The sequence below is a fragment of the Alligator sinensis genome, unplaced genomic scaffold, assembly GCF_000455745.1.
Source record: "Alligator sinensis unplaced genomic scaffold, ASM45574v1 scaffold651_1, whole genome shotgun sequence".
In the NCBI taxonomy this organism is placed as follows: domain Eukaryota; kingdom Metazoa; phylum Chordata; order Crocodylia; family Alligatoridae; genus Alligator; species Alligator sinensis.
Genome location: NW_005842014.1, coordinates 77,559 through 91,687, shown reverse-complemented (window position 1 = coordinate 91,687; position 14,129 = coordinate 77,559). Strand labels below are relative to the sequence as shown.

Below are 14,129 nucleotides of genomic sequence, written 5' to 3'. Positions count from 1 at the left end.
CACACACACACACACACACGCAGTGCCTCCCTCACCCCCCCCCCACACACACACACACACACAGTGCCTCCCTCACCACACACACACACTCACACTCTCTGTCTCCCTCTCATGCCCTCCCTCACTGCATGGATGGACAAATGGACACAGACACGCCCCCTCCTGCTCTCCCACTCCTGGCTCCATGCTCCAGTGATACAGCCAGGGGCCACGTGGTGCTGCAGTGGCCGGCTGGCATGCAGGGAAGTAGCGAAAATGGCTACAGGTGGAGGAAGCGGGAGTAGGACGGAGCTGGAGGTGAGGTGCGGTGGGGCGGGACCGGGCCAGGCCAGCCTTGCTCCTGGGTCCTACTGCCGCAGGCTCCTGTCATCTTTGAGAGGCAGCCAGGAGCAGATAAATATTAATTTTCCAAAGTTTTTAGGTGCCCTGCGGTCAGATAGAATGGCCTGGTGGGCCACATCTTGCCCACCCCGATCATCATGGACAACGACTAAAAACATAGACGGTGAAGATCAAAATATGCTCTTATTAAACAGAATATTCAGATACTTTAACTAGGAAAAAAGTATGGCGTTAAAAAGGAAATATGGGTAAACCTATGGAGTTATGGCCAAACCTATGGAGTTATGACCAAACAAACCCCTGGCCTAATATTAAATAACCTGTAACCCTAAATGATATGAAAATGCACTTAATGAAGAATACCGTGACAGATGAAAGATGAAAATCTCTTCGGAGAACCTTTTTTCCCCCCATTTAGAGCACCAAAGTTTGCCAAGTCAAAAAACTGCACTGTTTTTTAAAAAAAAATGCCAAAACAAGATTCAAATCCCTACCAGATGTTAAAGCTCAATTAAATTACTGCTTACTTTGGGGTCTTCTGGAAATATGTTATCCACCAGCCGTTTGTAACGAGGGCGCAAAGCAGCACAGCAACAGCATACTCCTGTAGAAACATTTGCCAAACAAGTTAATAAGAGAATGGATGTGGGTGGGGGAGGGGGGGGGGGTTGATTTTTGTTGTAGATAAAAGGGGGGGGGTGGGGGGGGGGGGGGGGGGGGGGGGTGTTGATTTTTGTTGTTGGGAGGTTTTTTTGTTTTTTTACTTTTCTTTCTTTTCTTCAAAGAGTTCTTTAAAAATTAAAAAAAAAGGATTTAGAAAAGAATTTACAAAAGTACAATTACTGTATACCTGTCCTTACTGAAAATAAATGTGGGGGGTGGAGTATGGCTGTGGCAGTGTCCCACAGTGATAATCAAACTGTCTCCAGAGGCAGCAAAAATTGCAGCAGGCTACCACGATCTACCCAATAAGAGGGGCAGGAAATCCAGAGTGAGGAAATATGGTACTTCTATAATAAACAGTCATATGTCCAGAAATACAGAACGGATAACTGTCCTCTTTGTTGGTCTGAAAACGTATTTTAGTGAATGTTAACATTTCTGTTCAATATAATATTTTAACTTAAATTGAATGTAGTTAGTAAATATTTTCTAATAAGCATCTGAATACTACACAGTTGTCACAACTAACGCCAGTCTCATTAAATCAATTAATTATTTGCTGTACAGTTGAGCCTTACGTTTAAAACAAACAAACAAACATGACTCACTCTCTGTGTCACGATTTGCTTATCAAGTCACTGACAGGAAAAAAGAAAAGATAACTCAGTTAGGTCCCTGATCTGCTTTACAGTAAAGGAGCAATTGAGAGGAACACCTGGTACTCTTACCAAGTAGCCACAAAGTCTACAAACTCTCAAATTTCAGTCAAATGAATACAGCAGAGGAAGAGTATAGTAACTATTTTGCAAGTGATCAGATATCCAACAAGCAAGCATTTTTCCTGAAACCTACCTCAAATATACAAAAAAAAAATGCTAAGGTGAAGGCTACTAAAAGGGAACTATCCATTCCAAACCGGAGAACAGAACTAAGGTTTTCCTTCATACGATCCTGATGTCTAGGTTAGAGGATGGAGCTGGACTGTTCTCAGTGGTGGCAGAACAAGGAGCAATGGTCTCAAGTTGCAGCAAGGGAACTTTAGGTTAGAGATCAAGAAAAACTCTCTCACTAGGAGGGTAGTAAAGCATGGGAATAGGTTATCTAAAGAGGTGGTGGAAACTTCATCCTTGGAGGTTTTTAAGGCCCAGTTTGACAAAACATTGGCTGGGATGATCTAGGTGGGGCTGGTCCTGATTTGAGCAGGGGGTTGGACTAGATGATGTCCTGAGGTCCCTTCTAACCCTCATTTTCTATCATTCTATTATTTACTAGAGGCATTATTGGCAGCATGCTGAAAGTGGGTAGGCATATACAAAAGAAAAGTACATGTCTGCAGTTGTATGATTTTACTTCAGATTAACATCTTTATGCAGCTGAAAAGTCTGTCATGTCCAGTCAGCGTCTGGGAGTTGTGCACAAACCATCCCCTGGTTTCTAACTCAGTGGCTAGTCAGGAATTCTCTCCTCTTGTGTTTGCTACTGATGAAGGGAGCTGTCATAGCTTAATTAGGCAAGAAGTTTGATCACTATATTCTTAGTTCACTTTTTGAACTAGGTCACAAGATACCATAAGCAGCGACTGGCGCTGCAGGAGTAGTTGAACTCCCACTCCCAGCTTCTTCCTCTCCCCCTCCCACCAGGACAAGGCAGACCATGCCACAGGAGCAATAGCCAGGGACACTTTTTATAACTCCCTGAATCAGGTAAGAAACTCCTCTCCCAGCTCTTGCCATCCCTTCCCTTCTCCTCAATGCTCAGTGGCTTGTCCCCTCCCATTTGATCCCCTTTTCCATCCGCCACTGCTGGTGCCCCTAGCTGCCCTGGGTGAGGGGAGGGATCCATAGCTGCTCCTGTCCTGCTCCAGCCAGGAACAGAGTCTCACTCAGCTGGCGACAGTGACAGTGGCAGCGGCAGCAGGTTCCCCCTCCCTGTGCTTGCTCCTAAACTGGCAAGGAACAACCTGGTGGAAGGAATAAAAAAGAAACAATTGAAGGCAGAGAGAAAAAAAATCCATCTACTGCAGCCGCTCTCCCCAGCTCAGTCCAGCTCCCTACATAGCCTGGCTGGAGCTCCCCCCTCCACTCAGGGCAGCTGAAGGCAGTGGGGGCGGCAAATGGGAGGGGAGAGGGGACATACTGCTGAGCATGGGGGTGGTATTCTTACTCCATTCAGGGACAAAGTCAACAACTGTTGCTTCTATGACATGGTCTGAAAGTGTGGAGGGGTGCAATTGTGCTAGTGCACCTCCTCTGGATCCACCCCTGCTAGATACTGCCACTCTTTGCTCTCCTTTCTAGTAGAGAATTTCTCATGCAAGTCCTATTTCAGTTATGCTCATATTCAAACCATTTAATTCATATTTAGACTGAATAAATTAATTCAGACAATTACATTATACAACTAGCAAATGACTGTTAAATTTACAACTTTTTTTTTTTTTTTTTTAAGATGGAGCATGGTCCTTCACTCTCTCCTCAATAATCTTTTGATTCATTCCTAAATAATGTTGAAAACAAACGTGGCAAATGATTTGAAGAACATCATACTGAGATAAACACATGACTACAACCATCACTAAGAGCCAGGAGGAAGAGACGGACTACATTACATTACATCACACATGGTTTTCAACAGTGGCAGCTACAGAATGTTGAGCAAACTGATCATCTCCCCCACTTCCAACTTTTAACCAAACCTAAAAGTCTCTTTAAATTTACATAACAGAAGTTAGGAGTTTAAGAGCATCTTCAAATTATTTTTGAAAAATATTTTATATAGTACATTTTGCAATACTTCACATGGGCTAAAAAACCAGCAGCAGCCGCCTGAATTTGCAACAGCTGGCAAGATCAGGGATATTATAGAAATCTCTCAAGTAAGAGACATGAAATCCATCAAGAACAGCTATACATGGTCTCTATGATTTTCTTTATCTGGAATTTTTCAGGCTCACAGTTCCTTATCTAGACAAAAATGACTTATTTTTGGCTTCCCACTATTTTGCAATAGTTCTGCCACTTCTTCTATGTTCCATTATCTACAATGGAGTAGAAAACAGTAATTTAATATATTATTTGCACCAAATTACCACTGAGTAATTCTTAGAACAGATTTAGCAAATTAACTTAAGAAATACTGTAAGGCTATAGAAAAAAAACCCCATGGCTGCTGTTTGCCATTTCACTATTAACATTTTTGACAGTTAACAAAAAATATAATTTATTTAAAAATTCTCCCTTTTTTATCTTCTTTCACATATTTCTCCCCTTCTCCTCACAAAAGCCCAATTAAAAGCTAACAACAAAAAACATTATATGCATATTATGTTTTTGGTTGTTAGCTGTATATATATCCATGAGCAAGAACTACAACAGTAAATCCAATAGTATTTTGAACTGGGAGTCAAATAATTGGTACATACAATAACTCAGAGGATTTGATCTTGACTCAAGTCATAAGTTACTAGGGCCCTGCATAGAAATGCAGAGTTGTTTTGCCAGCTCACTCTGGCAGCAATACCTTAAGTTTTTAACTGATGACAATTCAACAGTACAAAACTGTTTCTCTTCTCTAGATACCAAAATGATTTGCCCAGCTAATAATTAGGATTAAGCTAAAATGTTATATAGACAACCTGAAATATGGTTCTTTTGCCCACACTGTAGATTTGCTATTGTATTTTATATCATTTTGTACTTATTTCATACATTTTGTATTGAAGAAATTTCAAATTGAAAAAAGCTGCCTAGTGTTTTATCCATAAATGTAAGAGATTAAAAAGGAACCAAAGCTGTTATTCTTCATGTTATTAAAAAGCATCTGTAGCATACTTAGATTTTGGAAAATATTCAGATGCAGACATGAAAATATTACAATGAAACACCATTTCATACTCAAGAAATATTTCTAATTTTGTTCCAAGTGAGAGGATCTCCCAGTGAACAGGAGAGACTGGTATTAATAGTCACAGTGATAGGGACAGGTTTGGAAAAAAAAAACCATTCAAAAATCAGCATTTTTTTATATTTGTCAACAGAGTTGTAATGCAGTTGCATCTCTCTCATATTGGCTGCTTTGTTGCCCTGGGATAGGAAGCCTGTTCCCATCTGAAACAATGTTTTGCATTGATATTGTAAAAAATAAGTGATCTTAGTAGTCTGAGTATGTGCGACAAAACCCAAAAGATTCTGACATTTCCTGCCCTATGTTTTCACCCTTCTCCTTACTGTATTTTTGGCATCATTTCACAAGCATATGCAATATGAAGTTAGAAGTGAATCTGAAATGGTAGGATAGCACTTGCTTTGGTAATATTACATATTTTCTGATTACTGAAATGTATATTTTCTTAAATTATTTCATATACAACATTTTAGGTAATGACATGTATATTTACCAAGAGAATACTATTTACACTAGAATACTATTTATGCAAACTAAATAAATAAAGCTTCTACTAACCATCCATGAAAAACACTTTCACATCAAAAGTAATTTTTTTCTACTTACCCAAACACATATATGGACGTGGTTCCAATGCAAAGTTGTAGTCATAGGGTTTGTCCTGCTCAATAGTTGGAACTGGAACATATTGCCTCATCCTGGGAAGTTACTGTTTAGGTGCTCTTTGTTTGTTTTATAGTCTGCCCTTTTTCAAGTTTGGTATCCTTCAAACGTTATACAGAAATGTTTAATCTTGTGCCGGTACTGGAATTACTGTAAGCTCATCTAATTACCCTTGTAGGTGACATCAACATAAAGCTAGCAAACACGTGAAAATCTCAGGTATCAAATTCTGTTAACAATGGCTGCTACTGTAAATAAAAACGACACATTATGAATGTGTTGTCACAGCCAATCTTGCTATAGCAAGCTTTTGTGTAAAATATGATTACAGGAAATATTTCTGGAGGGGGATAGGAGATAAGGAAAAAGACCTATGTTAATGCAGCTGCTGTATGTTAATTCAAAGTGGTAGTGAAGCTAATTAAGGTTTGTGTAGAATGTTAATAGGACTCGATCAATATATTCCTGACAAATAAAGTCTACACAAATACATAATTGTACAAATAAATCAAACTAATCTCAAACTACTCTGTAACTTCACCACACAATTAAGTAGAGCATATTACCAACTTTAAATCCTATATAACTACATTTCTCACAGATACCCTGTGCAGCAAAGATTTAAGAAATCCCAACTATGTTTAAATACTTTAAAGTTGCTTTAAGAGTTCTTACTTCCTTCAGGGCTGGAGCGTTATGGCTGCAACAGTCCAGGAAATACACAAGAAGCTAGTGGGGTTTGGATGCAATCTTTTATTGGATCAACTGTATAGTTAGGCGAGATGTTACACAAGCTTTGTGGTACAAATTGCCAAGGGAGAGCACATTGGGCCTGAAAGCTTGTGTAACATCTGTCCCAACTATACAGTTGATCCAATAAAAGATATCAACAAAAAATCATTACCTCTTGCATATTTTCTTCAGTTACTTTATCCTTTCGCCACTTTCATTAAACCCACTGGTGCCAGAAAAGACATCCACTGAAATGCTTTGGTCAACTACTTCACGTTTATAAAATCTAGCATGTTTGCCAGATGTGAGAGTTATCTGACTGAGATGAGAATTATTACATGCTTATTTTCTAAAAAACTAACCATACTGCAATTTGTATAAAGAAGGGTGATAAAAACCTAAATCCAGAGCATTAGGTTCAATATAAATTAATTACGTAACTGAATACTACAATGCATGTATAGCATCTCACATTTAACCAAACATAATAGATTACCACATTCATGCTGCAATTTTTTTTAGTTTTAGAAAGTTAAACCAGCTAAAAAGATAAGGAGTTGTTAAATGTGATCTCTCCCTTTTCTAAAAATAGCAGGAAAGGCAAGTTAGTTGCATTATTTAATACACGCCACTTTCTTAACATTTTACTAATGCTCATGTTTCTCTCAGCAATTCTATACTTTAACCAGAGAAAACTGATTAATAAAACTGAACAAGAGTACATGTTCACTCACCAAGTAATTTTATTGCATCTTGGGGTCCTGTATGGCCCTGTCTCCCCTTTATCTGCATATATCCTTAGAATTCAAGAAATATAAACAGCACACTTCCTTCATGGTCTGTAGAAGGAAAAGTCTGGTAGGTCTCCTGCTTGGTAGTCTAAGTCTGTATGAATTAGTGCTTTGTTCTTATTAAAGATTAAGTGAAATAAATCAAAATGAATGTTCACGTAATTCTGAATTAAATAGCCTGATGGTCACTTATTTCTTAAAAGAGCAAGTTTAAACCCTGTGAAAGCTGCCTCCTTCTCAGTCAAGCTCTTCTGACTGGCCAAAATTTTCAGTGTATCCCAGCACATCAGTATTTGTGGGAAGTCACGGACATAGAGGACTTTAAGTGGGAAAAAGTCCAAATATACAAAACTGAAAAACTGTACTCAACACCATATTCAGTGGAAGCCAGTAGAAAGCATACTGTCTGTCACCTAACTGGAACATTTGCTAAGGGAGGAACCAGTATGTGCTCTGATGGATCCATAGATAAACCAGCACCCCTGCAAGCTTAGTTTAATTGTTCACGGCCTATTTTTTTCCATGAAGTTTCCTGATCTAGCTTTTCTTTTTTTTTTTACTGTGTATATATTCTCCGAGTAAAGAAATTCTAGCCAACCAAAAGTCTGGATATTTGAATTCAATAACTGCTTTAAAGCTATTATCCAGTAAATTATTTGTCTTCTGGTTTCCCATTTTTTAAATGGAAACTAATAAACACTACCTCAAGGGTTCTGTGAGGGTCAATTTCTATGAGCTCTGATTTTCTATGATAAAAAAACCCAAAAGCAAACAGCAAAGTATATAGATATTTAGAATTCATTTTATTACAGTAAAAGCTGTGTTAACCGGCACGAGTGGGGAACATGGCGTGCCGCTTATAAAAAAATCCCAGTTACCTGAGGCGGGGGAAAGGAGGGGTGGTGGTGGCCAGATGCGGAGTGGCAGCAGCGCAGGGTGGCAGGTGGTGGCCACCGTGTGTGAGCTTCCTCCCCTTGTGTCCGGCTGGACAGAAATTCCAGTTAATAGAAATGCTGGTTACTAAAATGCCAGTTAACACAGGTTTTACTGTATAATGATTGAGGCACTTGTTGGCTTCTAAATTGCTTTAACATTGTAAATATATCAATAAAATATTGCCCAACTGATGCATACATATATATACACATATATACATACACACACACAGTGGTGTTTCATTTTAATCATGGGAAAACATGGATTTGGGGTATTTAAAATCAGAGGATCTGGGATTTCAAAAAAAAAAAAAATCAAAAAAAAAAAAATCAGAGAATTTGAAATTTTAAAACAAAAAGAGCCAGGATCCCTGCTGATGAGACCTGGGTAGAGGAGCCTGACCAGGGCCGTCATCAGGGACCCAGCTGGAGGGCAAATGAAGTGGCTGACCTCCCGGCCATTTGGGGCCAGGAGGACACATTTCGATGGTTCAAAGTGGGTCCCTGCAATAAGATATCTTCCAGGGGATAGCTGCCCAGATGGCAGTGGGGGCAATGGGAGACAAGGACAGCAGTGCTGTATGAATGCCAACTGTGCAACTGGGCAGTTGACCCAGAGGTACAGGTGGCTCTGGTACATAAAAGGACCCATGGGCGTGGGTACCCACGCCAAATGGTACCCATTTATGTACCAGGACCCACCTGTACCAGGACCCACGTGTAAACTTAAATGGCCAGTCCTGACCCAGTCCCTCACTCCTGACCTGCTGTCCCCCACCCCTAGGCCCCAGCCCCACAGTGTGTGGGAAGTGGGGTTGGAGGGGGCATGGGAGACACCAAGTAGCCCCTCACAGGTCAGAACTCTGCCAGCCTGCAAGGGAAAAGCCACAGTTTCCCTTGTTTTTCTACTTTAATGGAGAATCCATTTTTAAAGTTTGTTCGCAACCCTTTCCTATATTTTTGAGACCCACTTTGTGTTGCGATGCACGGGTTGACCCACACACTCCTCTAAACAATACCTTATGGACACAAAGGCTGCACTAAATCAGCTTGCGACTGAAATTAACTGCCCAGTTTCCTGTCTCATTACCCAAGCAAGGCTCCAAAGAGCCTGCCTCACATCCACAGAAGTCTTACTTTGCTTAGCATTGTCAGAACATGTTCAAAACAAAAAAACCAAAAGCAAAAAAATCAACAGGATACGAGTGTTGAGTAGTCTGTACTGTCAATACAAATTGGATAGTGGTAAACAGTTAAAGATGATAAAAGCCACCATTGCTGGGACCCCTGCACCAGCCACGCTGCCAGCAGCAGAGGTAATGGATTTGGTGCCATGTTGCCTTCATCTCCCATCGCTCGTGCACGAGACTGCGACTCTACCCTGCCGCCACCGCAGTTCCTCTCAGGCTTGGATGAGCGAAGGGCAATGGGTCAGGTGCGAGGGGCACCAGCAGGGCCAGGGGGCTGTTTTCTACTTAAACTATTTACCAGGTTGGGACTGTCCATCGCTGTATACAAATGGGTCCTGGTACAAAAAAGACTGAGAACCGCTGGTCTATATAAAAGACACCATCCTACCCTTCCTTCTGTGCAACTTCAGACTAACACTGCTAACTACCTCTTTCTACTCATCAATGCAAATGCAGTTCAGTGTTTGCTTTTTAGCTGCTCCCAAACTCAAAAGGCAGTTTAGACATGCTGGACTTCAAGGTGTAAATGATTTCTTTCCTCCTTCACTTTCTTCTCAGGTGTCTCTCGCTAGTGATACATGAATATGCCTTGAGAAAGCCACCCTCCCCTGTGCATATCTACTTAGAGATAATACAGTGAACTGCATATAGCTTTACAAGTCTTCTCACTTGCCAAGACAGAGATCAATTACATAGGCTAATCAGTAAATTCTATAGATTTCATTCAATCTCCTTATATATTGATCTTAAAATAGGTTAATAATGTATTTGATTTGTTTAAACGGCAATCCAGCCGCAAAACAATGTTCTTTATCTATACTACTCAAATCACATACAGTAGCTTTCTGAAATGTAACCCTTAAAAATCAGAGCTTTATAAGAAGAGTTTTATACAGCTTAAAATCACCCAAGTTCAAAGAATACACACTCTTTTGTAATATAGGAAGTCACAGAAATGCTTATCCTATCGCCAAACAATTTATGCCTACTTCTTCATTCAAAGCCAATTAGAGAGCATTACTATTGTATACAAATATGTATTGTAGCATTAGGATTTTATTCTTTTAAAACCCTTTCAATAAAATCTTTAACAACAGAAGATACTGCATGAGGAAATTAGATAATTTAACTCTGTTTAGATTTTTAAGTTAAATTGGAAAATACAGTAAGTGTGTAGCTCACACAAAGTTTAAGATCTTCAGTCAAGAATTCTTTTCAGTACTGTTGAGCAATTAGATCAAATCCCCAGTGAAGCTTTTATCTTTGGGATAGAGCCTTTAAAGAGTTTTAATCCATTACAGAGAAGTATTCCATTACATCAAGTTCATATCTAATTACATTCCTATGCTCCGTTCTCTCCTCCGCTTCCATGCAAGCTACTTTTTCTTCTCCCTCCCCACACCTTTGTTCTAGTTGCAGACATGCTTTAATGTTTTATTAAAACCTCATTTTTATTAAAACCTCATTTTTTCTCCCCACGTCCTTCCCTTCCTAGTGCTGAGTTAGCACCTTGAAAACTCAGGCTAATTGTAATGCACTGTATTGTTTAGACTGTAAGATCTCTGGGACAAGGCCTCCTATTACAATACGCGTGTACAGAACCTCATTTAACGGGCTGGCTACGGCCTCAGGGCACTGCTTCAATACGAAAAGTAGGTGGTACTGGTAACAATGCATACTGGCAAGGTTCCCTAACACTTTCCATTGTATAGCCCTACTTCAGGTCCTTATAAAAAAAACTTTACCAAAATTGTAACTGTTCAGGCTGGAGTTTTCTACAGTAATGTCTGCTTCAGTCCAAATATTTTTTTGCAAACTGTTAAAGCTAGAAATTCAGCATTTACAGGGAGTGAAGTTTGGGGGAAGGGAGAATGAATTCTTGATTTTTCAGCCATAACCTTTTTATCTAATGCAATAAAAAATACTATTTAGCACATACTTGACAGCTTTATTTCTTCAAAATACATACCCCCACAGCTCTCACAATCAACTAGGAAGCAGTAAAGCAACTGCAGTTCCTTTCCCTTGACACTAGAGGTAAGTGCAACACCAATTTCAAGGCAGTATCATTGCTCCGTCTGACATTTGAATGTTACATGGAAGGGAAAAAGTCTAAGTGCAGGAGTAGGGCTGGTTAGGGAAAGCATTTATGATAGTTTCTCATGAAAAATAAATGATGAAGCTTCCAGATAGAAGATTTTACACTACTGGCAAGAAAGTGAAAGAAATCAGGGTAGCTGAGACTGGAAGCAGTCCACCCACTAACTCCATCCTCTCAATCCTTCCTTAAGTCTTAACCAATTTATCCCATTGACTCAAGAACTCTTCAGGCTCTACCTGCTCCAATGCACCAAAGAATCCTTTTGCCTCAATAGCCACCTGTTTCTAGGAATGAAAGGGCGGTTCCAACTCTGTGCCTTAGAAACCCTTGTCCATGCTTCTGGGTTCATCAAGAGAGGTGCAATTATTTTGTCTTTAATTTAGAATTCTAAAAATGCTTATGCAATATGCAGTTTAGGGGGCTGGACTCGATGATCTTCCGAGGTCCCTTCCAGCCCTAATGTCTATAAAATATGTTTTGGCTGTATTCTTCTCTACTTGCAAACGACTAGAATATTCAACTCGTTCCAGTCACTGATCAGCACTGATAACTACCGACCTGAGTCCAGTTCACAAGTGCATCCTTGAGATGAAAGGCTACATGGTTGAAAATGTGGTAGAGCAGAGGTTCCCAACCCTCAGGCTGTTGTCCAGTACTGGGCTGCGAAGGGTTGGCTGCTGGTCCACAGGAGGGCTGGCTGCTGGACCAGAAGCCCAGAAGTGACCAGCATCCTGTGGACCAGCAGCCAACCCTTTTATAAACAAATATAAAGAAGGGCTGGCTGCCAGTCTGCAGTAGGCCAGTCACTTCCAGACTACAGTATGCTGGTCTGCAGTCTGCCGGTCTGCGGTCTAAAAAGGTTAGGAACCGCTGTGGTAGAGGACTCATCTCAACTGAAAGTTTTTATTAGGGAAAAGCACTGTTCATTAAATCAAGATCATTACAAACCACATGGATTGGTACACAGTCGGGAGGGGTAGATTTACATTTCCTCTGTAAAGCAATGACACTTTTGCAATTATTAAACACATCCCTTTAAGACTACCCATTCCAAATGGTTGGGGTACTGAAAGGGAATTCCCCCTTTTTCCTGCTAAACTGCAGTTAGCTCTTGTAAATATTCTGAGGAAATCTGGAATAAGAGAGAAACTAATTTACTTTCTGCTAAAATATTTTTAAATAAAACGGGAGCAAAACAAGCTAGTACCAATTCCTATTTCCCAAATGAAATACAAGTAGCAAAGTACATTTCAATAATTAAAAACAAATAGCTATTGGCTAATAAGATAGTCAAATTCAAGGAATAATATAAAGGCTTCTGTCTTCCAGCCCCACTCCAAGTAAACGGAGGTAATGGGGAGGAGACTGAAGACAACACAATTAAAATTCTACTGGCTAGTGGTATTGCCAAAAAGATGTTTGTCTACTTCACAATCTTGTATTTGTTTCTGGAATTCCCAGGATTAGGCTACTGTTTACCCTTTTAGTTTGTGTTCCCTGTTTGGGATCCTGAGATTTTCCATTTGAATTAAGTCTAGAAGTCAAACCGTAGGCATGATTTATTAACTTGACAATGAAAAACAATTAAAATTATTTTAATGTCAACAGAAAAAAAATTATTTTGAAGAAGTATAGTACACTTAAATCATAAATGATCACACTTCGCTTGATGCAATTAAGGGTTTTTAGAAAATAAATTAAATCCAAAATTAATGAATCAACTGGGGTAACAGGGACAAAGGCAGACACATTTTGTAGTTAAGTAAAACTTTGAACAAGAAATTTCTCAAACTGCAATTACAGGATAAAAACCTGTTTCAACAGTTGAGTAATTTTATAGTTTTAGCTATGTATGATATTTGTGTTAAACACGGGTATTTCTTCCTAGTTGTTGAAAATCCATTTATCCAGAGAAGAAATCAAGAATTAAGACTCAAAATACTAAAAATTCTGCCGTGTCTGCCGAATCTAGAAAAAAGGCAGCGATACCACTTTTAACGACAAACATACTTTAAGATAAACAAGAAAATGTTGCAGAAGTGTCACAGCTGCTGACTTTCCATTTGGGCTCTTGATATACATGTGTTTACATATTTCTGGACTGAGTTATCAGTGCAGGAGGAAGGTAATAGGTAAATAAAATATAATAACTAGCTCAAAGAAGCCTATTATGACCATTAGCTTAAATATTTAAAAAATGTGAAGGTGGCAATAAAGACTTAAATGGCAGACTTCACAATCCAAAAACATATTTAAGTTATTTTATTATAGTTAGTTAACAGGGTAAAATTAATTTAGGGCTGAGTTACTTTTTTCCAAAGGGTCTATACTTGTTCATGGTTAGGATAATTTGATAATTGAAGTAATTAATCAGATTCCAAAATTAAATACTTGCAAGACAATACAGATGCAGTTTTACCAGGTAGGGGGAAACCCATTTTATACACATTCATTTATGTGTAATGGCAGCAACTTTAAAAATATTATTTTCTAAATTATTTGAGAGAGGGGTAAAACTGAAAGAACCTAAGCCCAAATGTCATACAGAGATGAAGCTCTGAGGCTAATTTTCCTTGAAAGTTTCTCAAGATAGATGATGGATCTGATATTTCCAGCCTAATAAATCATATATAATTTTCTATCAGACTAACTACTATGACCAAAGGTTAAACTTTGGCCCAGTTTTGACAAAGAAGTGTAATTTAGGTAAGGCTTGCCTGGGAATTTGGCAGCATGAACTACTAGTATTGATGGTATCTTCTACATTTCACATTTCCATTCCCCAATGTCCTGTTTTAGGTTGGAAAGA

General features: G+C 39.2%; 1 protein-coding gene across 5 annotated transcripts in view; it reads right to left on the bottom strand.

Moving 5' to 3' along the window:
• EFR3A (EFR3 homolog A) overlaps positions 1–14,129 on the bottom strand; it is a 156,078-nt gene that overhangs the window by 110,453 nt on the left and 31,496 nt on the right. For 3 of the 5 annotated variants that reach the window (XM_025202103.1, XM_014519164.2, XM_025202102.1), the window contains one exon: positions 870–946. In XM_025202103.1, coding sequence (XP_025057888.1) covers positions 870–946 — 77 coding nt within the window. Of the gene's footprint in view, positions 1–869; positions 947–5,514; positions 5,702–14,129 lie in introns of those variants that run through there. The other 2 variants (XM_025202100.1, XM_025202101.1) reach the window with 2 other exon arrangements.